A 27,623-nucleotide genomic window follows, 5' to 3' on the forward strand; every position below is an offset into this window, starting at 1 on the left:
ATTGCTGTCTGAATATACATGCATAAAAATAATGGGACAAAATTAAAGTCAGCATGATTCTTACTTGCTGCCTTTACAGAAAGATACTTTACCATTCTTTTCAATTCTTGCTTTAGCTGTAAGAACAATTATGATTTAGGCAAACTATACTTATTTTTCTAAATATTAAGTACCAAAGACATTATGGTTTTCCTACTGTTATCTCCCCTTCATACTGAAGCATTTAGATAATTTTATGGATGTTCTTGCCAAACTTCATTTTTATGTGTGTACATTTAAAATGTCAAAGTAACTTTTTAAAATGAAAATTTAAAATTCTCCTTTGCTGAGACATTAATATTTCAAATTTCACCTTAGAACATATGACCTTAGTACAAACACAAGCATTTTAATTAAAAACATTATTTGTTAGCAGAGCATAACAATTAGCCATAATTTTGTAAAGACACTATCGCATCAAAGAAAATTACAAGTGATATAGCGATCAAAACCAAAATTAAAAAAAAACCCAAAGCAACAGTATTAACATGCCATCTTTCACGTAGATTTTTCAACTATAGATTTTTCAACTAAATATCAACTATTTTAAATCTTCTGATTTGAAAAGAGGTGTGGTCATCTTGTGAAAATGGTTACAGCTGCACTGCTGACAGAACATGTGTTTCTTGATATATAGCATCTCATTTCAGGAAGCAGACTCTCGCTCAATCCAAATGCACAGGCACAAAAAGGAAACATGATAGAAAGCTACATGCAGACTTTCTTTTGACGTAGAAAGCAAACTATATGGAAGCAACACATCGTACCCATTCAGCCACAAACTGCGGCAAAAATCTGACAGCTAGTGATGTTTTGTTCAAAATGGTATTTTTAGCCTTCAAAATAATTATTTGGTCTTAAGAAATAAACACCTTACTTTTTCTCCTTGCCTTTCTGAATTTCACAGCAGCCAGGTTTATTAAATTCATTCCATATAAGTTGTAGTCTATAAAGAGTTGAAGGAGGTAGGGAATGTGGGCTTCATGAGGCTGGTATGGTTTGTTCATTATGGCTCCACCTTGAAGAAGCTCACATACTCTAAAAATAAAGACAAATTAGGATATAAACAAAAAAATATTCCAGGACAACAATATTGATATTTGATTTTATCAAATTATAAAATACGTACACTTCTTAAATTTTGCCTTAGTTGGATTTTTAACTCAAGAATTTTGTTTTCACAATAACAAACCCACAAAAATTATTTCTGCTAATAATGATTCAATATTTGAGTGTTAATTACAAATGAGCTGTGAATCCTCCAGCTTAAAAGAAAAAACCCAAAACTAAACCCAAAGAAAACCCACCCACCCCTGAAAAAACATCATACCATGTACTCCAACTGATCCAAAGACACTATAGTCCATGGAAATCTTTCTACAGAGTAACTGTGGCAGCTATGGACCTATCAGCAGTAATAACTTTGAAAGTCTCTCTGGTTCTCCTTTATATATATATATAAATATATATATATGATGTCCTACGTGAATTTGAAGTTGCATACTGTATACACACAGAAGCTGCGTTTTAATACCTCCCTAGGAGCATGACAAACCTGTTCTTTTAAACATCCACACATTTAAAAATAACTGCAGGTATTTGGATAATTACAAATTGGTGTGATAAATCTCAAAATAACAGGATATATCTGTAAATCAAAGAAAAGCACTAAACATATATAAGTGCACTAAATTGGGTTCAAAAAATAAAGTTTTATACAGAAAAATTAAGAAAATAATTTAAGTGCAATTACAGTCCTTATTTGGACAGAAGTAATTCAAACATGAGGAGTCTGAAAGAACGGTCATGTCATACATGCACATAGATTACCTTAAGATAGAAATTTAAAATAATGCAAAATTTTACTAGTCTAGAACAAAAACCAGACAATCCTATCTTAGGATCATATAACAGAGCTTTAAAAATAGGTTATGACAGGTAATACTACACACTCAAGGGATTTCAGTTTATGCTTGAGAAATAATTCCTCCTTATTTATTCCTGAATTTACTGCAACTAGTGTGACAGGAAGATTGAGATCAGCTGCACTTTCATTTAACAGAACATTACCCTATTGAGAAATAGAGAAACTGTCTAATAACAAAAACTATCCAGTTTTCCAAGTATATTTTGAATTTTAATGGGTGCTAGAATTTAAAAACTTAAAAACTAGCAAAATCTACTTCGTAATATATGAGAGTACTACACTGTTTTCCTTAAGAGTTACAGGAAAAGTAACCTGATGCAAATTTGTTCAAGTGTTCAAGAATTACAGTTAATACAAGACTACTAAAGGCAATTATATTTTGTCTTGCTTTCCTAACATGCTACTGCTTTAAGAAGATTATTGGTATGCTTAGAATTAGTAATACTTTTATGTGTTTTGAAAAATTTGGACAATAACTTTGTTGCTTTTATTTTGTTAAGATCTAGGTGTATCTTGCTTCAAAATTGACTTTTTAATTCAACATTTAAGGAAATCAGCCAGAACTTCATATCACCGCATCCTTACCTTTTTACCATTGCAGGATTGTAAAGATAAATCTTCATAAACTGTCTCTCCTTTTCATGGTAACCATAAAAAGGCCTGGAGAAGAAGTAAAAGCAAGAAGCTAGCCAGTTATGCTGTGGCATTTATTCAACCACATTTTACTATAAAGAGTATTAAAATCCAGGGAGGGGAAATTACAAGATAAACTGCATATCCAGCAGAATGGAAATTCCCATGTCAGGACAAAGGGAGCACTATGTTACTTTATAAATATAAAAGACCCTATGCATATCAAAATATCTTTTAAAAAATTACATTAGAAGGCACTTGCCAGCTTAACATAGTTTCTCACTTTCTCCACATGTAAACACACTGATGGCTCACCATCATAATTTATTAGCGTTGGACTGCTTCGAAAACAGCGCTTGGTCTTTCTGATAAACGCTGTAATGAAGTCCTTAAGGACATGAATTCTACAGATCAGGTGTAAATGAGTAAATACTGGCTGTGTAACATAAATAACTGAACAATGAGAACAGCTTAAAGGAGTGAATATCTGCCCCTTCTCAGTGATTACTAATCATCTTGTGCACTAAATGAGGCATGAATCCTGAAGAAAATAGGATTTGAGAATGCAATTAAAGAATACATACCATAATGAATATGTCAAGACTAAACTGAGGTTGAACAGGCAGCACTAATTCTGGTATTACTTGACTGAATTACTGACTTTTCAGCATCTATAATTCTAATCTAATCTAACAGGCTTGTAAAACAGCATGTTAAGGAAACAGGCCATAATTCAACACATTGGATGAATGAAAGAAGTCTACAGTTTGCAGTAATCACAACCAAAGTCAACAGAAATTCAGGAAAGCATAAATTTAAATGTTACCTCTACAAAATAAAAGACAATCTCTTTATCAAAAATATTATTAAAAATGCAACTGTGATGCTTACCTGCTAAGTAAAAAAAAAATAAATTGAGTAGTAAGAGGGATTTCAGACTTAAATGCCAACTCAGCAGAACTGCACAACTACAGCATTAATACTGTGATTCTAAATATGGTTAAATATGCACACATTTAATATCTCCAAAAGCTAGAATTAACTATTAAAAAAAACGTTTATGAAGGTAAAAACTGAGCTAAGTTGAAACAACAAACTTTAAGCTGTTAAGAGAACAGGAAAGGTGAAGATCAGATCTTTATCACAAATCAATCTCTTACAGAGATAGTATGAATCTAACGACAGGTTCTATACAGTGAGTTATGATGACTCAATGTGCTGTAGGCATGTAAATGAAAAGTTACTTTAAAAAAAGTCATCACTTGCATGGCAAGTGATCCATGCTCACATCAACATGGCAGCAGGGAGAGCAAGATTTACAACACTTCCAAGGTTAGTTACAAACACCTACTTCAACTTCACAAGGACAGTGAATGTCACCGTTTTTATTCTTGGACCTTCACTATGTTTGGAAGTTAACGCAACAGAAATCTTACATTAGAAATATAAAGGTTTTGCAAACACCTTTATTACATAACAATTTCCCTGCTAATGCAGAAGAGAAGAGATAAAATAATCTCCAAGATGTAATGAAATATATTGGTTTCTTACCACAGAGACACTATAATATCTATGCACATAATCTGACTCAGGTCAGAACAGAAGAAAACAGATTTGTGTGACTACATAAACATGTCTGTCTACACAGGTAAAGATGAAGATAAATTACATTTTCTGTTAGGTGCTTCCCATTACCCTCTTGGGCAAGCAAACAAAATACCATGAAACACACTTTTCTATGCTTCTTTAAGGCACTGAGCATCTGACTTTCAGTAATGACTGCTTTGAAGCTCTAAGGCACGAGAGGTGAAAAAGGCAGGTTCTCCTAGTCTCTATGTTTTCTCACTGATTCCAGGAAAGATTGTCTTCAGCAGTTCACCCTGCCCAGCTCTCACTGTTGAGAGGAACAGCTATACTGCAATTCACATAGTTCTTCACAAAAAGAACAAAAATAAGAAATTTGGGTGTTACCTTCCTTGTTACTGCAAAACCACATCAGAAAGTTCCGATTAAAAATGAAAAGAAGTTATCGCAGCCACTTTACTAGCACTATCTATAAGATACCACTAGAAGTGGCTGGGAACAGAAGAATTATCTTCCTAAACTTAATAGAATGAACATGTGGTTTTTTCATGCACTTTTGATAGAAGATAGTGCTGCATAGTACTGAAAATTAGCATTTACATTGTTTTGAAGATGAGAAATTCAATGCATGTATAGACTAACTGTGTTCCTCTAGGACCGCTTCCTATTATTCACTATGATTTGACACATTTTTCAGTCCTTAGTTATGCAAGATAAATAAAAATTGATTAAGAGAATCCATAAAATGTTACCATTCAGTAACAGCATATAGTTCCAGCAGTAATAGAAAGCTACACAAAATAAAACAGTCAGTTTGACTGGTAAGTAAACTATTGGTTAAGAGCCTGCACTTCACGGTCTGCACTGCTGAGAGAATTAGATTGGGGAAAATCTGTTGATTATGTTAAAGTCAAAGCAAGTGGGAAAGAAGAAGCACTGCAGTCACCCAAGTCCATGTTAAGTGCTTCTATGTAGTACAACTGCAAAAACATTGCAAAACAAATAACCAAAAATCCTAAGAGGTCATACTTACATTCCAGATACTAATGACACTTTAAAAACATGTTGAATATTAGAAGACGGATTGCCTAAAGCCACATTAAGTGCTCTGTCAATGCTGAATGCCACTTGACGAAGATAGTATTCTGGATGCTGTCCGAAACCATCATATGGTACATAGAGGTAAGGAAAGATACCATGTAAGTGGAGACAAGTCTTCTGACCTAAAAAGAAAAGGTAAACATTTATTTTCTAATGGCTACATCTTTTCCTTCTTCCAAACAGTCCCTAGGTTTGATTTTTTTTTTTTTTTTATGTTATTTTCAGGTTCTGCAGGAACAGGATAAATTTATGAAACGGGTTCAGGTGTATTTCAAACAATAATGTACCAACTTAGAGCAGCTCTCACATTTGTTTCATTGACAAAAGCAATACAGAACAGATGTGGTTACATGACGTACACAGGATTACACTTGTATAACAGCAGAATTTCCCACTAATGGTTTTCTTTGTAGTACTAACACAACACCTCTCTGAGAATAATTTTGCATGCTGAGCTTCTCAGCCTTAGTGAAAATTTTGGAGTATCAAAGTTCTTCCCATTTCTCACTAGAATGAACACACAACTAAGACTTAAGTTGGTATATGGAAAAAAACCAGGTGATTTTCAACGTTTTAGATCTGTGGATTCCCAAGAGGTCTCTATTGGATATGCAGATCTCTAGCCTTCTAACAACGTGCTTGCTTCTCAGCATGAGCTTTCATGAGTCTGCAGTAACAGCAGAATGAAACAACGCATCACAAAAACCATTGTGCTAGACCACAGCTTGAGCTTCTGCTTTAGACAAGACAGTACAGAGATGCAGACCAGGTTTTCCCAAACCTACCATGTTTTTCTGAGGGCTAATCTCAACTGCAATGAGTCTTCTCTGTTTTTTTCCTCATGGAATACAACAGAGTATGCATTAGCTACTGAAACTAACATCAGGTCCTGCCTACCATCCTTTCAGCCCCCAGAATCATTCATGACTTCTTGCTGGTCAGTGAAAAAGTTTCACAGGAAAATACTGCTAGCACACATTGCTGATTAAGCCCCACGACACCATAACAACAGGCAAACGGAAGCAGTCACAGCACCAAGCCTGTCAGAGTTTGAGGAGTGTCTGGACAAGGCTCATAGTCATACAGTTTAGTTTTAGGTAGTCCTGCAAGGAGTAGGGAGTTGGACTTGATGACCCTTACGGGTCCCTTCCAACTAGAGATATTTTACGATACTGCATTTTGTTTGGATAACTCCCCTATATAAAGATAGCAAAACAGTATCTAAAGGCAGTGCTTTCACCAGTCAGGCGATAAATATTACAGGGAAAGAGGCAGTACAACTGCACTGGTCCACAAGACCAACAAGAAGACTTCCAAAAGTCTATTCTTTCAAACTGACGTTATTTCTCAGCAGACAGGACCTTACCTGAACTATTTACACTAATTCATACCCACATCAGTGCACCCCACCCAGTGAAGACAGCTCTAAGTCCACTGAAGTGCAGGAAGAACAGAGCTTCAGAATCAGGACTGTTTACAAATTTTTACACCTGTGACATGCATGCCTCTGAATACCATAAACACCACCGCATTTTTTTTACTGGGGGTAAGATCAAATGTGTTGCTCTTTCTTCAAATATTTAACAGACCTTCATGTAATGTCTAGAAGTGAAAGAAGCCGCTCAAAGGATGTTAGTACAAGTCCATTTTCCAAGGTGAATTTCATTCTTCTTGTAAGTCACCCTATCAAATCTCTACAGCAATATTTAAATACAACCTATATATACTCATGCATAATGTTGAGGCCATCATCTGTGATAAATTCTGCCCATGCTTTTAAACTATTTCAGGAGAAGACATTTCTGTATTATGTATTTCAAATAATAATACACTAAGAAAAAGGGGAAACTAAAGAAAGAGAAACTATGAACTAGAGGGTTTTTTTTAAATGGCAAAATAAAGGACAGTAACAGCTTTATATGGCAGGAAAACCTTTTCCCCCCTAACATGAGAGAATTCATTGATTAGTAGTAGCATGTGAACTGAGAGAGTATTGACCTGTGCAGTAGTAGCAGACCATTTATTTTCGATACTGAGTCGCCAACAAATCTCAGTGTTGTACTTAAGACTTAATTTGGAAATAAAGGATTGCTCCCTCTGCCATGTAATTAACAATAGATTCATAGTTGTCTAAATCTCCTCAGTTCTTCTATTCATTTTTTTGGGGGGGTGGGGTATGGGATTTTGGATGGTTTGTGGTTGTTTTTTTTTCTCTTGAGTTGGAGGGGACAGTGGATGTGTGGATTTGGATATGGTGGTGTGGGGTTTTTTTGTTTGCTTGATTTTCAAATTATGTTTGTTTTGTTTTTCAAATACATGTCAGGATTATGTTCAGGAAGAAATTCAAATTTATTCATGTATGTAATTTGCCAGAATGCCTCCTGAAGCTTTTAAAAGAACAAGTGAACCAACCAACCCACTCCAAACTAAATTTGATAATGGATACTGGAGTTACAGACCAAGAATTTCTGGCAAATACACAGGTCTGTCCCCCATGAATTTTATAAATTCAGGTGTTTGCTACCTACAGCTTCTCAGTCAAAAATCAGTTCTGCACCTTTTTTTAAACATGTATTAGCTATGAACTTTTTTCTTTTTGATAACTTTAAAAAAAAAAACACCTTTGTTTTAATGGTTGCCCAGCTTTTCTGAATTACAGTTAATTTACGTTCCCCCAAAAAACAAACTGCAAAGCACCAGAATAAACAGAACAGGGAGACAGTCTAAACTTACTGTACTTAAATTCACGTTCCTTTCCAGTGATGCAAGACAATTCGATAATAATGCTTTCATAGCTAGCACCTCATTACTCAAATTTAAAAAGCAATATATCCATTTCTACTGCAGGTATTTAACAGTTCGTGCTGAACTGAAATGGCATTTTATTGTTGAATAAAAAAAGAGAACATTTACAAAGAAAGCTTCTTTCTATTTTCTTTTGCCTCCTTCCCCTGCACTCCCCTTTATGGGCAAAACTCCATGAACTTCACTATAGTGAAGAACACTATAGCTTTCAAGTGACCAAAAAGCAAAATTACCACCTAACTCCAGGGAGATCTTAGAAAACATACAACTGAGCTGCTTTTCATTTTTGATTCTGCCAAGAAAGCAAACAAACCATTGCTGCTCCAAGTCTCCTATCAGGCCAGCAGTTGTCAAGTTACATGGGTTTATACAAGCACTCTGATCCTTGTTAGTACTGACTCATTTACCGCAATATTTGGTCATAGTACTATTTTTATTTACAATCCATATTACTACAAGTCTTACTCTGCTAGTGTTAAGAACAGAGTCATTTGCTTCCATCGTTTAAACAAAAGCATCAAACTGCACCAAACATCATGGTGTTGAGTCTGAAGCTGACTCCAGTGACAGCAACCATGGTTTGCACTAAGCATTACAAGTTCTAGTGGATTCTTTCCAATCAAGCCAACAAGGAGAAAACAGCTCTACTCACTGAGGATCTCAGACCACACAAACTCATCATTTAATATAAATTACAAACTTGGCTTGGGATAAGGTTAAGAAGTTTTATGCTTTAAATGTGTCGATCTTATGTTTCTTTTCAGAGTTAGAGACAGAAGCAAATTTGTACTGCTAGAACAGCAGCAACTGCTTACAGTGATCAGCAAATGTTATTTTTACATCTATTTATCGGTTTCTTTACATCTGTAGAATCAATGGAAGTGGTGCTTGACAGCAGATTCTGCAGAAAAGCCATATGGTTTATATGATCGCTGTCCTCAAGATTTCCTGATGCAGAACTGGACACCTGGAAGTGATTCGCAGAGTTTTCAGATGGGACAGGCCACTTAAACATTTCATGCTGTGGCCTCATCATGGACCTACTGTGCACATGCATCGCAACCATTCTGTACCCAAGCGGTACATATGATGTCTCCATTAACAAATTAACATAATGTGTACATAAATGCTAGGACTGGCGGTGATCATGTTATCAGCCAGGAGGAAGCTGCTGCCCCAACAATTTCTCTGGCCCATGCTCCCTTAAAGAATGGGGTCTGCACTGGCTGAATTATTTGCAGGTCACAGATCAAGCATTCCAGTGTATGACTCAAGGTTGCTGCTGCGTAAACATACAGAAATCTAGAAGTAAAGCTCAGGTTTATTCACAAGTCTTTTTCAGGCTGAAGTGGTGAACGAAGGAACGCAGAAAGTGCTGCTACAACACAGAAAAGAGGCAATACACAAAACCTTGAGATATTATGAGACACTCAACTAGCAAACTGGCTATCTTCTCTGAAAAGAAGAAACTGCAAACTAAATGGCAATATAGATAAACAGCCATAATAATAATGAATCAGTATTTCAAAAATAATATAAATGCAATATTTTCAGACAGCGAAGAAAGTGAGCCCATTCCCCAAACCCATACTTACAAAAGCAAATGGCATAAATGTTACCAAAGTATTAAAACCAAATATAGTTTTTGTGTACTGGAAACCCCCAAGAGAGAGACTAAGAAAGCCAACCTGCTGGTGGTTTGGTGGTGTTTTTTTTTTTGTTTTTTTTTTTTTGTTTTTTTTTTTTTAAGATGGTTGCCATATGCATTACTATTAGGAACACATACCAAGCGTAATCCTTGAACTACTGTATCAATTAAAAAATTAGAAGAAAAAAACCTGTAGTAACCCTAAGACAGGAAACTTCGAAAGAATTAGAAGACAACTGAAACCAATATGGTAAAGGAATGCAAAGTTGTTCAACAACTACTCAAGAAGATGCAAGAACTGACCTCTACTGACCACCAGAATGCTCAGCCATATAGGATGAGCTAATACAGATAAAACTGAGATGCTGTCTACACAGAATCACAGAATGGTTGATGTTGGAAGGGACCTCTGGAGGTCATTTGGTCCACCTCCCCCTGCCAAAGCATATGAACACCTGATTTCACAATACAACAAGCTAGAGAACCTGAGGATTATTAAAGTGTCCGCAGAGAAGTGCTTTTTCACCATTTGAAAAAACTGATTTTGCTTTAAACTTCTAAAATTTCTTTCCACTGAGATCAAATTGGACAAATTATTGTAAAAAATAAAAATCTGAAAATTATTAATAAGGTACTACTGTATTGTCCAGTTCAGGAATAAAGTATGCAAACAGGTTAGACAAGGAACACCTAAGGATTCACCACAGCTAGTGCAGAAAAATCCGTGTATATAATGGAGGAGGAGAAGACGGAACTCCATCTGTTCTGGATACAATTCCACATCCATAACTATCTGCTGGCTCGTATTACAGCAAGGGGAGAGCTTGTGCAGATGCTGCCTCCAGTTACCTCCTCCAGATGACTTCCACCCTCATGGGAGAACTGTCTAAACAGAACATGTAGATGATCCTAAAGCAATGCAGTTTATAGCCTAGAATATTAAAGTACACTGGAACCTACTGAGTCTGTAAGTCAAGACTGAGTTAAAGGCACCCCAAAGAAATCACACACTAGGTTCTAGGATCTGTCTTACCTATGAACAGCCAAATCCAACGTGTTCACATCAGACTGACCTAATCACAAGGCTACAGGCAAAGCTCTACAGACCTGGTTTTGTACCACCACAGACAAGAATGCAAGATTTGTACGGTAATAATAAGAGCCTGACTCTGCAGCTCAGGGGAGTTTCAGCCTCATTACTGTTTTTGCATTAGACAGGATGATACTAAAATATAAAACACCTGCATCTGAGATTTCTAATGATGAATGAGAGCATGTCCTACAGTTGTGATACAGTTTTAGTAACATTTTATAAATTATACTCAAAGCCGTTTAGCTCCTATCTTGTAATACTTAATTTAGGAACTGATTACAGAAACTTCACAAACTGAAATCAATACTGGAAACATTTTGAATAGGTATCATCTCATTTAGCAATCAGAAAACAAAAACTAAACCTAGTTTTCAAAAATTAAGCTAAATCAGAGAACAGTTCAGTGCTGGTCTACATACACATTTTGCTGTGATATTTCTTTCACAGAACAAGCTGATCCCATTACAAGAAGCTAAGCAGAGCCTTGGGGGACAACTAACTGGAACCCACTCCCTGCATGTAAATCAACAACCAGTTTTGTTAAAGCTCTCCCTAAAACCGTTATTTTAATTGCTGGACTATGATCTATTTCTCCCAGAGCACTGCAAAATACAGTGGAGTGGGAGTAAAAAGAATCCAGCAGCACTTAAATACAGGGCAAAATCCCAAGATTTTGGGCAAATTCTGGCTGAAGATTAAAAAAAGATGCAGAAGACTGAAGACAACAGGCTTCTTATACACTTGCCATCTATTAAAAGTACTTTAAGTGTGTTTTTGTAAAGTGGCAGGACTAATTAAACACAGACAGTATTAGCAGAAGAATGCATGTGAACACATCCAGTGTGTCACTGCAGGATACAGAAAAGGCTGGACAGTCATAAGGGATTTTCTTCCTTTAACAGCAATAGTAAAGCAAAGTCATTAGAAACCAAAAGACACAACACTACCACCTTTAAAAGATAACAGGTATTTTCAAATAACTGTTAAACCATCCAGACTAAAACAATTTGACAAACAAACTGAACAAAGAGGACTACAGAGAACAGGAAAAGTAACAATCTTGTTAGAAAAACAATTGTAAAAAACGAAAATTTATAGATGGGATAAATGTTAGAACCCAATTTCAAAATACTTTTCCATAATAGAAGTCACCATACCACAGACAATCTCACTCTTTCTCCATGAACAGGCTCAACATCAAGTAGCAACAGGAGTGCTTACTGTACTCTGCTAGATAGGCACAACTTTAAAGTGCTGATATAGCCTATGAAATTAAAGTCACCATTCTTTACCTCTCACAGAAAGCAAATGAGTCACATACATGGACTCATACAAGTTCGGCAATACTTTGATGAAGACAAATCCCTTCCCTAGAAAAACTTGGAAAGGTCTTTTCCTCTGAAAACATTTGCTGTGTCATTCAAAACCTTAAGATTTTAATCTTTTAATGTCAAAGAATTCTTTAGTAGTAACATTGTATTAATATCACTTCTTTAGTGATTAAATGAAACTCTCAACCTTTTCCCAGAGTGCTGAATCAAGTCAACTTTTTCCCAGGAGGCAAGAAGAAAGGGAGGACTACATGCACTGTAGTCATAAATACTGGATACTAGAGAAACAAGAATAATGAAATAAGGTCTTGCAGCTGCAAGATATCATCAAAACAAAATCAAGAACAGAGCCCAAAAGCCACATTTCATATATAATATTTGATATTTGTGTCAAGGCTTTCAGTTTTTCTCTGGCATGTGAGAAGACACTGATTTCAGTAACATTGGTGAATGGGACAGAAAAAAAAAATATTTTTAATTACATTTTTTTGACTCCAAATAGTGTGTTTGGTTATTTGTAATTCTTCAGTCCGTAACTGTTCCTTATAACATGTAAAACCTCTACTCTCGTGAAAAGAAAAAAAAAAAAAATAAAAGAAAGCTTATCCACTAGGAAAATGAGCACCTGTGACTCATAACTAGCCTGTTCCTTCACCCTTGATGTGAAGAGCCTTAGAGGGAGAAAGGCTGGGTTTTCCCTCTGTAATTTAAAATTAGAAATCTCTGTATAACTAGGCACATACTGAAGTAATACCTAGCCTAGAATCAAAGAGACAAGAGTTCAATTTCCATCTACGGAGACTTCATGTGTGACCTTGGACAAGTTACTTACCATAGAAGATACACTTTCTCATTGTGAGCTTGATGCAACAGTACTTTCACATCTGAAAGATCTGTTAAAGGGATAGATAACACTCTTGAGAAAAAAAAAAAAAGATGGATTCTAGGATACACTAGGCTAGGAAGACATAGGACACTGTTCAAACAAGCAGCAGTATCCTATTCAGCACATTGCCATGTCTGTCTCAGCAAGCCTTCAAGAAAGGAAAGCAAACTTTCATGAGTGATCTGTAGGCCTAGAATCACACTACTAAATGTATTCTTGAAATATCAGGCCCTCTGCATCTTTTTTTTTTATCTCACACTACTAAACCCTGAAATTGTACCCAGCTTTCTTCAACACTTCTGCATCAGCAAAATTAAAACAAACTGACCATATGAAAAACTTACGACCTCAATCTTCCATCTATGAGGTGGCAGCAAGAAAAGTCAACACATTTGTTCTTCCACTTGAAGTATGGGGGCAAACAAAGATGAGAGAAAAGCAGGATATTCAGATGTTAAGTTCAATTATGTATAAAAAAACTAATCCAGACATACATACCACTAAAAGAGAAAAAAGGCAATATAGAGAGAAACTTTCCTCATACTAAAAAACAAAGATCAAAATTTGGAATAAACATCATACCGCTTCAGTAGGCTCCTAAAAGCAGATAAGGAGATCTCACAAATTAGAAGAAAATGCAATGTATTGTTGGTTTTGGGGACAGGGTACCCCCCCCTCCAAACCCAATAATAATGGCATTCTTGTGCTTTTGAAAGCAGCATGAAGATCCGCCCCCCAGAATCCCAGATTTCTGGGCAGTTTCTAGATTCAAGCAAGAAGCCCACAAGCTTCCTTGAATCCATTATCTTCCAAAAGACAAGCTCCTCTCAAGCTGTCTACAAACGTGTCAGGTACAAACGTGTCAGGTCCCAAGGTCCAGAGGTCAGAGAATCCTGTTTCAACTGAGAACAGATGTTTCAACTGCTCACAGGTTCAAAGATAAGCGTAAGTAACAGCAAAAAAAATTAATTTGAAACACTGATTTTTACTGCGCATCTCCATAACACACTTCAGTTGTCACATCTCCAACTGATATCCATTCAATTAATTTGCTCACAGACAACTTACGTTTGATATAAAAAGCTGTCTTAATAATGTGAAACATCCTGCCTAAGACACTACCTGGTTCACCAAGTCTTCTATTCACCAGTCTAGAAAGCCATGCAATAGTCACGAAAATTTGAAGTCTATTAGATACTTTGAACTGTGAGCTATCCAGAAAAGAAGTAACCTTTGAGGCCTCTCAGGCTGGAGTTTACATTGGGCCCTACTATTGATGGAAAATATCAATTATAAGCCCCCAAAGCAAGGCTACTATCTTTGTTTTACTGAGAATTTTTAACTTGCCTTTTTTTTTAATATCCAAGAGAGGTTCTGCTATTCCTTTTCACATAAATAACAAGCAAACACCAAAAAAAGCATACACATTGAGACAGTGCATTTAATACATCAACTCAGTGAAGAAATTCTGATGATATCCATGAGACTACCTCCTCCTGCCTTGAATTGATTAGGACCTTTTTTAATTCCTGCTGTGACATTAGAAAACAATCTGATCTTCAGTTTCAGAAGTACTACTGATAAACCTAACCATTTATAGGACATGAAGGTACATCATCAGAAGGGAACAGCTATTACCTACAGTTACCACACCAAGCAGAAATAACTGAATTCACAGTGGAGATTGTAGGAAAAATAACTCATGAAATTTACTGTTATGCAGTCAAAAGAGAACCAGCAAAGACCAGAGATGCAGAAGATAGTTTAAAAGTACAAGTCTCCTGAAATAACAGAGACCTAAGAAGTTAAGCACCTCAGACGTCAAGGATGAGCTATGTACAAACCGTTCTTCACAAGCTTGATGACTTGCAAGTTATGAGAAATGGCAACAGTATTCTTTTCTTAGAAGATGACATACAAGGCAAGGTTAGGTGTTAACTTACTAAACACCCATCTACAAAATGAGCTATATACAAAATGCAATATTCTGCCTTCCTCTCTTGACAGATCACTCATGTAGGCAGCTGGACAATACCAGTAATATTACTAGAATGACTGTCAAAAATCACTAGGATGCCAGCTGAAATGGACTAAAACACAGGAAGGAGGAAAATGTAGCTGGCCCCAGCTACAGATCCCAGCTATCACACCAGGCTCTTGGCACGCACAGGCTGGCAACACAGGCCAAGCTGCTATTCCGGCAAGAAAAGTGACCGCATGAATGTGACAGAGGCAGACTACATTAGACCACGCTGACCAAAGCATAGCTGAATAATAGAGTGTATTTTCTAGTCTCAGATAAACTAATGGTGTGTACTTTACCACATCCTGTAAAGGATGAAAAAATAAATCGGTAGTAAAAAGGGGGAGCAGTCACGCAGCCTTTGGTTTCCATTTCCTTCAACTAGCTTTCAGTAAGGGCTGTTGCTGCTACAGAAATTCTCTTAGCTATCTTATTAGTCTTTCTTGCAGAAAGTAACACAAGCCACATGTAAGTGGAAACTGGTACATATATACCCAAAGGAGAAAATGTTTTGCTGGTTGATAATTGAATCTGAACTTTCACCTCTGTATGAGGCTTATCTGCCGACGTTAAATACTGTAATGAGCGTGCATTGTTCCAGTCACAATTCGCCTCTTTTTCCTGTGTCACAAAAAATTAGTTGAAATATTTTGTTCAACGGGTATTCTTCTGTCAGCTAGACAGCTAGTTAGAAAAAAAGCACTATAAATTATTGCCAAAGACTATTTATTATTCTAAACTGCAAGCAAAACACGCTGACATTAATTGTGATAAGATTAACAGTGTTTTCATCAGTATTATCTTACTGAGATTTTTCAGAAATGTTGATTATTTATAAATTCCTGAATATCACCAAGCTTGTATAATCCCAGAAAAATGATACACTGTAAAATATATGCACTCTCACGGATCAAATTAGTTCAACAAGTAAATGGCAGCACATTCTCTTTGTTTTCTCCTTCCCTATTCTTCAAACAGTGCTAAATAAATTACGAGTATTTCTTGGATTTTTTTCTTTTCTTTTGTATTTGCATTAAGATCACCCACTCACAGGTAACTGTCATGTCAGCCTGTTCCTCTAGCTGATGAATGCTAGAGGATATGCTGCACAAACCCACGCACTGTTCTTAGGATACCCATAAGCAGATTTGCAACATTTGCTAATCCTTATCAGCTATACCCTTTTACTTCATTAAAGAAGTTTTTAACATCTTTCATATGTTCCAAGATAACTTTTGGACAAGCAGCAACGTACTTTGGGAGTACTTACTTACTTTAGACACCTTTCCTCTTTCCTCTGTAAGCCTTTGAAAGGGCTATATGGTGTGTGCAAGTAATAGCTGGGAACAGAATTTCATGACCCAGAGTATAAACTGTGTTCTTAATATCTTACTAATGCCGTGTTTAGCGTTTATGTGGCAAGCTGCTGGCAGAGGCAGGGGCTGCCAGGGTGGCTGCTGTGGGAAGAGGCTACAGGCTGCCCTGTGCAGGACACAGCCAGCTCCAACAGATCTACAGCAGGGCACTGCTGAGCCCCTCAGCCAAGCTGGTGGCACCTCTGGGAAAACATGTTTAAGAAAGGGAATACCGAAGAGAAATGAGGAGGAAGAACACCTCCAGGCAAAGCAGATATCCCCTGCAGCTCACGGAAGAGCCCACATTGGAGCAGATATGCCCTGCTGCCTGTGGAGGATCCCACCGTGGAGCACAAGGATATTCCTGAAGGAACTGCAGTCTGCGCAAAGCCCACATCAGGGCAGAGGAAGGATGCAAGGTGGAAGGAGTGGCAGAGAGATACCACTGCGTACTGACTGCAACCTGCTGCCATCCTCCATGCAAGCTTGCAGGGCAGGACTAGGGTATATAGCTTGGGGATTCTGGAGTTCAGGAAAGAAGCCGAGTGTGGGAGGCGGGGAGGATAGGTATGCTGTTTAATGTTTAAGTTTGTTTCTCACTAATTTAGTTAATTTTCCCCAAGTAGATTCTGTCTTGCCTGCAATGGTAATTGGTAAGCAATTTCCCTGTCATTATCTCAGGCTATTGTTTTACTGTTTCTGGTTTTTCTATTTTATCCCTGTGCTATACCAGAGTGAGGGGGGCTGGTGCAAATAAGCAGCTAGGTGGAAATCTGGCTGTTGCTCAAGTCTAACCCAGCATGCACCCTTAACAGAAATGATCCCTTGGATGTCAGCCTCTAGAGCCTACAAACTATTTCAGAAGGTTTGGAAAAGACAACAAAGTAAAGCAAGTCTTAGTGTTATTAGACTTACATCTGCTACCTTGTGATCTGTAACTTCACCAGAAGATTTCAGAGGGTGTTACAGCTGCAAGTCTCTGCTTTAAACCTTCATTCAGATTAAGTTTCACCCTACTTATATTAAATTAATAAAAAACAATTTACAGACCCAATCCCCCAAGTAATAAAAACTTTCAATGGAATGTTAACATATTTAACCACAAACTTTCCATAAATCAGTCATATCACCATAACTTAAATTAAATAATGTAATGGTATAAACATTGCCCATTTGTAACATAATAATTAAACAATGTGGGAGAAATTATTATCCTTTACAACAAGCCTATTTTAAAACATTTAAAAAAAAAATATTTGCCTGTTCATGAGTCTTCGAAGAAAGGCTATGCATGAAGGTGCAGAATGTTCAAGACATTTCCAAGTGTGTGGGGGGAAGAAGCTACACCAAGCAGATAGGGCAATAAAAAAGCTGTAATCCATTTAAACTTTTAAAAAAGATGCTATAAATTGAGATTGCACATACCTCACTCAAGTCCTTATCTGAAGACTTTCCTAAGGATTCTCACGACAGGACCTTCAACCAGCTACACAAAGGAAATTATTTTCAGCCGATATAGCAGCCTTTGATTTGCTATGAACCGATCTCCAGCCAAATTCAATTCCATAGAGCTGTTACGGAGGCAGCAGCTCCACGGACAATTTATAGAAGCTATAGTCTTGAAAGCTGGTGGTCTGAATCCTGATTCATCTAACAGAACTGTAAATCCTGAGCAATTCTATAGCTTGTATCACACAAAAACACAAAAAAATCTTACCACCCCCTTTCCTTCAGATAACTTTTAACCTCTTCGCTACAGTTGTTCAATAATTATTATGTTTATCTTCAATAGCTATTCAGGATTAACTCTTGAGAGGTACTATGCAAGTGCAAAAATAACTTTTAACAGTAGACACAACAGCAGCATCAGAAAAATCAAATTCAGATTACAGTAGTTCTCAGCATTTTTTTTCGTTCTGATTATTCTGATGGAACATGTTCTCCTCCTTTACACTACAATAGCATGGTATACTGAAATCACACTACAGTAATGTTATTTTTCTATTTTTATTTTGCTTGCCAAGATATTAGATAGCCTGCTTGCTTGTCAAAAGACGCAGGAGGGTAAGAGTCTTATACAAGAAAAGAAGTCCTTGAAACCAAAAGAAAATGCTCTTTTTAGACTTATTCTTTTCCCATGGATTTATCCAAAGTAATTCAAAAGAATGTATACTTCAGCTTTTTGCCTTACTGTAAATATAGTCCTCAGATCTCTGCCACACCCTCAGCTGTGGTTACTAACAAGCAGGGCTTTTTACCCCCCACTCCAGGTAAACAGAAGACCTTAGCATCCACTGAAGTCCTTAGATGCTAAACGCAGGCACAGCATCTGTCACTCATCAAATGTGATCTTTTCATGCCTTCTTCTGTTCTTATATATATTACAAAATATGTAAATGAATGTTCTCTCAGTAATACAGCTGGTGTTACTATTTTATACTGCACATTTTGCAATACTATTAAGTATCTTACTTCCTAATTCGGTTTCTTCTGTGACACTCCACTTCCTCATCCATCCCCCTCTTTTCATCTTCTGTAAAGTCTGCTGTCTCTTGGCAGCACTTGAAGGGTTTCATGGCTTTTTGCCTGCTCTAGCCTTTCTTTCTGCAAAGAATGCCCAGTCTTTGCAGCACTCTTATCTTAGGCTTGGTTACAGTCATTAATTGATAACATACACACTGTTCTAGTTCTTCACATAATTAGAACTGCAGAATCCTTTTCTGTCTCAGTGCTACAGCAAAAAAAATTAAAAGATTTGAGCACTTTACAGAAAGCATGTATCCAAAGACTGCTTGCCTTGTACAGACCATTTCATGTGGCTGTCTTGTATTTACTCACAAACCTTCAGAGTGGTTGTAAAGACTGTGTAGACTGGATGCTTCACTTGCCAAGATAAGGTATTTATAGCAATGTCTGCACTCTTTAAGAAATTTTTGAAGTGTTACCCAAAGTATTTGTTGCTGATGTATCATCATCTGGTCCAGATACTCCTATTTTACAGGGTCATCTCACTGGCTATTGAATTTTAAATTGTTGAAATTCTGTTCACAGCACAACTTTAATTATTGACTACCTTTCTGCACTGAAAACAAAAGCTCTCCCTCACATATAATTAAAAAGAACAAGGGGAGAAAAAACAGCTAGCAATGTAGCTTCACATTTTAAGCTAATCCAACAAATGCTCACAGGGACTACTTAATACCAGTCCCTTCCTTTCTCTGTTCAGATCTCAACCCTCTCTACCCCCACTTCCCCTTCTCCTAAACCAATGACAACAGTGATACATAGGCAGTATGTTTCAACACTTGCCAAACAGCCTTCCCAAAAATGTATTCTTCACATTTGGCCTTAAAATTTTAAGATCAAGACTAGAATGTTATCAAAAGTGATAGAAATGTGACAACTCCTTCCAGCACTAATGCACTGTCAAAATGCTAATGCATTGCTGAATTTTCACTACCAGTCTACATCTTTTTCTAAAATGTAGTTTTCTGTTAATGCTTTAAGATATTTCCTGTTCTTTTAAGAGTCAGGATGCTACACTTTCGAAGTTCCCTTCATCCCATGTTTTGAATGACCTATGGCAGACTGAAATATGAGAGGCAGAGAAGGTAAGAGTATACATACTTTAGGTGTAATCAGCACTGTTCATGTTCTTGAAAGGTCACTAGTCAAACTACTCACTACTTGGGCAGCTCACTAGGAACCACTCTATAACCTTAATAACACACACACATCCTACACCTACTGAAAGATTCTTATTATCACTGTTATCATTGACAATTTAATGGACTGTTTATCCACGTATTTACAATAACTACGTGGATGACCAGGGTACTTTTATGTAGTGTTATACATTGAAACTGTTTAGGTATTTAATTCAATGTAGCACCTTGCTCAGAGAAAAATTAACAGGAAAAAGCCTGGATAACAGAAGGACCAACTAGAAGAAAAGACAAGTTAATACTTTCTAAGTGACATACTACACACAACAAGTTTTCCTTTAAAAATAAAAAAAAAATAATATCTGAGCAATAATGGGGGGGGGGGGGGTTTATTTATATTGTGGTTTTGTCTAAGAGCATTAATAAAGTGCATAGCAAGAGCAGAATAACTGCAAAGATCCACCCTCCCTGGGTTCTCAGTAGCCCTAATGCTGGTATCCAGCAAGCATAGAAAGAAAACTGAAAAAAACCCAACAAAAAACCCAAACCCCCAAAAACCTAAAAAAACCATCCATCCCACCACGGGTGGGTAGGTGAATCAAGCTGCTGCATGGTACTTTAGTTGCTGGCTGGGGTTAAACCACAACAACCATGCATGGAGAGGGGGAGCAAAGAGATTAATGGAGAGGTAAGAAAACAGGAAGCATGAGTCCCAGAATGATGGGAAAAATAGATGGAGTAGTCTGGCAGATGATAACCACTGATAACCTGAATTCAACTTGCAACTCAAAAACCAATCTATTGACAGAAATCTTAGAAAGAGCGAGAACTAAGCACTACTAGTTAAGCTTTTGGCTCCTCAGGTATATGTATTAAATAAAAGTTTAATTGTGCAACTGATAGTAATTCTTTCACAGAACCTTAGCTTCACCTGATACACAGGAAACACCTGGAACCTGCAAGTCAGTCAGACCTACATGCTGAATGAGTTACTTGCATAACGCACATCTCATTTGTCCCTGTAGTTAGAAATTCATGCCAATAAAATAGGCACCAATACATACAGGAAGATTCATCACTGAGGCAGATCAATATCACTTTAGAAAACAGATACCATTCCCATCTTTCTCTTAGAACTTTTATTGTGATGCCGAGCAAGTCATATGTAAAAAAGGCAGAGGGTGCCTTTTTTATACTGAGACAGCTAAAAATTATTTAGGAAACTAATTATTCCTATGTGTAAATAAATCATTAAGAAGTGTAATGTTACAAAACCTTAAACCCTAATACTTTCAGGTGAAGACCCCTCAAAAGTTCAAAAAATTAAAATCCAGTACCTTCATTTTAGAATGTCAGTTCTTCATGTACAAGATATTACCTCAGCTCTGACTTGCAGGTAGCTTCACAAAAATATATATATATGCATCAATATTACAAGAACAGCCACCAGCCACTACCCCCCACCCCTTAATGTTTTTTTATTCAGGTTAAATTTTTGATTGTGGATTATAAACAAGATTATGCCTACCAGCTGAGTAATTGGATAAAAAGTCACTAAGCACCATGTGCTAATTGCTAGAGAGAATGTGAAAAAAAAAAAAATTTGATCACATTATTGAAAATCATCCTAATGCTTTCGCACAGGGGGAAAGATTTCTGGCTTACTTTCACACTTTTTAGTGACTGCAACCCTGGTGTTCTTTTAACAAAGCATTTATATGTAACACTGATAAACAAGGACTGCAGAACTGCTACAGAAAATGAAGAAAAGACGAGATGGGAGGAGAACTAGTTAAAATTTGGCAACTCTGAAGGTTGAAGATGTTCCTGGTCATTGAACAGGGGTTAGATTAGATGACCTTTAAAGGCCCCTTCCAACCCAAACCATTCTATAATTCTGTGAAGGTGAAAAAAAAGCTATTTGAATTGCCCAGTAGATGCCATTTGACAGATCTTGCTGAGTTAGACCAAGAACAAAGAGTAATTTGTTCCTTCCCTCAGGACACAGCAAGCCCAAAAGCCTTTCTTACCAAAATTTCTGTTGGTATTTTCAAGGGTCCATAAGCCTGTATTTCTCCTTTGTTGCCTAGGTGTAGGATATTTCAGGTTAGGCCTCTGATGATTTACTAAATTTTGATAAACTGTATAAAGAAGCAAGCCAGTTAACAAGACACTGAATAATGGAAGAGTTTGAGACAGGTAAAAGACAGATGTTTTCAAGCTGAAAGCATCAGTTTAGTGAAGTTCAAGGTTGCTGCTAAGCCATAAAATTCCTACAGGAAACAGCAATATATTAGCAGAACACACAGAACTATGCAACCATGAATGGTATCATGACATGTCAGACGTGCTTTGCTAGTGTAAGAATGACATCAGCTCTTACATGTCACTTCTGAGAATAACTATGTACCAAACGCAAACTGACCAACATGAAGTTCAACCTCAGCACAACTGACATCTATCACACTATTTAATCTTCTAAATCATGATCAGGCCAGGCAAAAAGAGTGAACCCGGTACACTACAAACTGCGTTTGCTTCAGTTATTGCTGTATGCTGTCCTTTATTGTGAATATGTGTCCTTTATTGTCATACAATTCCAGCCCTGTAAGAGCAACGTAACAGCACCAGTCACCTTGTGGCTGGAATGAATAATGTACTAGATTCCTTATGAACTTTAATCTAAAAACAGTTTTAAGACAGTACTGCACATTCAGGATCTGCACACACCAACTTCAGCAAGCGTATCAAAAGGTGAAATGATGAATGCAGTTGGCTGCAAATGCTACAGCTGAATTGCTAAAGATTTACGCCTCGTACCAACACATCAGAACCTACATTGTAGAAGGTACATAGATCCGTTTCAGTTGGAGGTGAAGTACTTGCTTAATGGTTGTCTTTTCCAAATTAAAATGTCAAATTTATTTAAATATGACCTATTGCTTAAATGTAAGCATGTTTTAAGTTATTACATTTAAAGTAATTTTTATTTTGTTTCGTAAGATTTAGTAAAGCATCATTTGAACCTAGCATACAGAAAACTGTCCATTTAGATCTTTTGAGTTTTCAGATTACTATTCAGTGAATACAATAGAACACTCAGTGTTCAAGATACTACCTCCTTTTCCTCACCCACTTTTAACATTAACACCATTAGAAAGAAATGAAGTACACACAACTCCACAAAACGAAAGTATTGAATCTGCTATATATGCTTCTCATTTCCCTTTTATTCCCCTAAAAAAGGTAAGAGAAAGGGAAAAAAAGCAAAATACAGCATAAGGAAAGGAAAAAAATAACCCCAAAACCAACTTTGTGCTCCAAGAGTTTCAATACAAAAATATCCTCCAGGTATTTACACAGAAAGACGACATGACATAGAAAGATCATTCTTTAAAAAAAAACAATCAGCTGTACAGCAGAGACAAAATCAGATGAAAGCTAAGCTGCCTAGGTCATCTGCTCTTGCTCCTGTTCTCCATTTCTCTTTTAGGACTGTACAATAAACTTTGGACATCTGTACTAGGAACTGAGCTGGAACACTGATCTGGCTAAAAATTCATCCTGCAAAAAAGATTAATCTTTCAACATACATCAGTTCCACAAGTTTGTAATAACTGCACAACTTACTGCGCAAGCACACAGAGAGGCAAAGCTGCACAGGGCAGTTATGCACAGTTCCTGCTTCACACAGTATCAAAGTCAGCGAATAGACAGCATAAGCAGCATTCAAGACTATAACCTAAATGTTAGCTACTTCAAAAGCAATGGAAAACAATCCTGTACTGCCACATACTTAAATGTGGAAAAGAATGGTTAGACAGTATGCACACCCGTATTTTGCCTGTGCCCTCTCCGTGATTTTATTAGAGAGGTAAAAAGTGGTATTTTCTGCAAATACAAGGGAATACCAGAATGCCAGTTAACTACATGCTGTAATGTATTTGAGCTAATGGTCTTTTTTTTTAGGTCAGCCTTTCATTTGCTATTGACACAAAACTCCAAAGTATTGTAAGTGGTTTTAAAAACAGTAATGATCTCTCCATGTTCCTTACTTTTAAAGTAGGCTGGCCAGCCAGTATTTAACAACAGCTTTGGTGAACTGAATTGACAAAGCAAGTAACTTCCAAAGACTAATAAACCAGAAAGCGATTGGTTCTACATTTTCAAGACACAGATCCTATTACTCATCACTTGTAAACAACAAGATTACTTGAGTTTCATGTGGAGAAAAAGAACTAATTAATCCAGAGTGTGAAGCAAATTAAGTGTTTCTAAAAGCAGAGCAATTATATCAATGTTAATATAACTAAACCAGAGTTAGGACAGTGGCTACTGAATGGGGAAACCCATATTTCTGCCTTTTTTGGTTTTTTTAACAAGGTTTTGTTCATGATCAAGAAATATACCAGTAAAGCTTTATGTACTTTGCAGTCAATTATCAGACTACATAGACAGGATAAATAACCTGTTCAGACTAAGTCTGTGGGATCACAACACACCAGAAATTAAGAAACCCAGTACAGTTTCAAATGCCCTGCTTCAAGACAGATGTACTGAACACTTGCTGGTCAGAAAACAGTAGTGACTCCAAAACTGAAAGAATTAAAGACAACACAAATGTGACAGTGTCGTGCAGCAAGAATTATATTCTCCTCCCCCTCACAGTGAACCAATGCCAGTTTTGGGAAGATCCTTTATAAATAAAGATCTATACAATGGAAAAAAAACCGTGCATGAAAGTTTTCAAAGAAATCCTAGCACAAGAAACTGGCTCAGCACTGGAGATTCAAACATCTGCACAAATGAAGCAATGCTTCCTCAGGGACAGTACAGCACAATTTAGTTACTGTGTCAGAATTATGATTTGATAAATCACTTTTTTTAAAGTGAAAAAAACCCCCACCAATCTAACACCCCCAATAGAGGCTTCAAGACACACCCACCACAATCTGTAGCTACGCATGCAACTGAATGTCAATTTACTTAAACATTCAGAAAAAAATACTATTATTAAGAAAACTTTTAAGAAGTACTGATGATAGAAATCAACATTGTGGCCTGCCATGTGACCAGGCTTACATTTTTGCTCCAGAGAAATCTGAGGTTAACCAACTAATAATTAACATCTACACTCAACTGGAAGATATATAGCTCTAGGCATGTGTATTACATAACATGCTAATTTCTAAAGTCTCTTTATTCTAGTTTGAAAAAAATGCTTAAGTCTAATTTGCGGCTCATTGCTTATAAAAAAAATTGTGCAGACAAGCTCCCAGTGTACACTATAAACATGCATAGATATAACTTTCCTTTCTCTAATGGAAACACATCTAATAAGGGACTGTCTACCTTCAAATGGAGCTAATACAGTCAAAGTTATTCTTAAAACTTTCCTAGTCCCAAATAAATTATTTCAGCAAAACTAGAATCATTGCAAAAATAAGTAGACACAAGACAATATACTGATAAAATTACTCTTCATGTATTTATCACACCACGTGTAAGTGACATCATCTGTCTAGTTACCTGCCTGAACTTTTGGTGCCCATGCATTCCGTCTACATGTGTGAGGCTTGCTATTTGAGATTCCCTATCTTGACTCATTTTACTACGTGAACTTGAATCCAAAGCTCGTGTCATGTACTTTGTGCTACTGTTCACCCCATAAAGATGTTTCTGTACTGTAGTCCCCTGACAGTGCGAAGAGTACATTTATTTTCATGTGTCTAATTGTCAACAGTACTGTACTGTTTACACTAACCTAACAGTGAAATGAGTCCAAGGACTCCTATGACTGAAGTCTGACCTACAAGAAAAAAGGAAAAAGATAACTGTTGAGAAAGAACAGCAAAAAAATAGTAGTAACAGCACAATCATCTCTACCAAGTTGCATATACATGCCTACTATGAGTGAGATGGATCTTTTTTCTTGGTCCAGAGGGCTACTTTTTCTTTTAAGCACGAGGTGCATCCAGTCTAATGAATTAAGCATTATGTTGCTTTTAAGTCAAAAAGGAGTAGGGTCAGATGGACCCCTTCAACAGGTAATTCATTCTACTTTAAAACAGCGACTATACAGACAACACCTCCCCATTGTTTCAGGGGTAAAACCAGTTACATATACAAAACACTAGAAAGCAGAATAGCAATAGAAGATGGAAAAATGATTCCCTGCCACATAAATTTAGAACTACATTTTACAGGCATGTTAAATGCATAAAGATTTGGAAGAGCTGGATGAAATTTCAGGCTGTTATCACAAGATGTATTTTTTAACAAACTTGCAATACTTTCCACCATGTTCTAAAGTTGCCTTACTTTTCACCTGTGTCATAGTTACCGGATGATACTAAATCAGGTTTCTTCCTATTACCATCCAAGCTAAAACTTTACATCAATATATAAGGCAAAACAGAAACTGAGCACCACTTTTTGTCATGCTATCATTTCTCTTTGAAGTTAAAGGGAAAACTACCTCCAAAATGTTGTTTCCATACACACAAACAGAATCATGTCTTTGTGATATTTGTGAAATTTTAAATTGAGTTACACATTTCACTGCCTGCATTAAGCAGAAGAATGGTCAATGGGCATTGCCTCCTTGAAGTCTTCTTATGAGCACATTCTCCTTAAAGAATCAAATGTTTAATTGCAATGTTTAATCAGAAACATCAAATGCAACTTACATTGCCAAGCAAATCATAGTGATTCTATGCTATGAAGCTTTATGAGAAATACAATTAAGAGTGCTTGATAGTTTGCCACTAAAGAGTATGAAGTCCTCTCAACTAAGCCCATTTTTTTAAACCTCTCTTTTGCCCCTCAGGAAGATGGGGCACGGCTTTGTAGCTTAGCAGTTTCTGTGAGTTGCCCAAACCTTCCAACTGACAGATGAAGACTGCTGACAGAAGAGGAACACAAGCAAATTGTTGTTTGCCAGACTGGCCAGAAAGCAGTAAACTTCTGGCAAATAATTTCTTCCTATATTAGTTTCTCCCCTTTAAGAATTGGGTTTCAACCAGGATAATACTCACTCAAGCTAGAATACATACTCCATGCAGGACATAAGTGAATAATACTGAATTCAGTACATATTCAGTGAAGGACATTAACTTCAGAGACAACCAATGAAGCCAGTTGTCTAGAAGAGGCCCAGTGGTCCTAGGACTGGTGAAGGTATTGGAGTAAATATCATAACGTCAGCTTCTCCTTGAATTACCACAATTATCTCTCCATTCCACTTGAGATTTCTCCAGTGATTCATTCTGTCTTGGTATTTCATCAACGTGAGTTTTGTACAATATGACCGAGTAAGAAATCTCTGACAGCAAGGGGTGAGCTTCTTTTAGTAGATGGTTCTGACTATTTAGAATCATTTGTTTCCAAAACAATACTGACCAGTGTTTACAATGACCGCTCACACCCTCAGAAAGAGGCAAGGACAGTGATAGTGCCAGGAAGGTCTCTAAGTACCATAAATCAGAACAATGCCAGTGAAATACTTGTATTGCCATAAATAAATCTGTCTAG

The 27,623-nt window shown here is 36.8% G+C and overlaps 1 protein-coding gene across 1 annotated transcript in view; it reads right to left on the reverse strand.

Annotated features, from left to right (window-relative positions):
* The window catches only part of REV3L (REV3 like, DNA directed polymerase zeta catalytic subunit), a 124,739-nt gene that overhangs the window by 71,944 nt on the left and 25,172 nt on the right, over positions 1-27,623 (reverse strand). Inside the window, exons 2-4 of the mRNA XM_055810198.1 lie at positions 5,217-5,406; positions 2,552-2,626; positions 917-1,077 (exon numbers count right to left, since the gene is read on the reverse strand). Of these exons, the coding sequence (XP_055666173.1) occupies positions 917-1,077; positions 2,552-2,626; positions 5,217-5,406 (426 nt within the window). The remainder of the gene's footprint in view (positions 1-916; positions 1,078-2,551; positions 2,627-5,216; positions 5,407-27,623) is intronic.

Source organism: Falco peregrinus, chromosome 7 (assembly GCF_023634155.1).
Source record: "Falco peregrinus isolate bFalPer1 chromosome 7, bFalPer1.pri, whole genome shotgun sequence".
Classification (NCBI taxonomy): domain Eukaryota; kingdom Metazoa; phylum Chordata; class Aves; order Falconiformes; family Falconidae; genus Falco; species Falco peregrinus.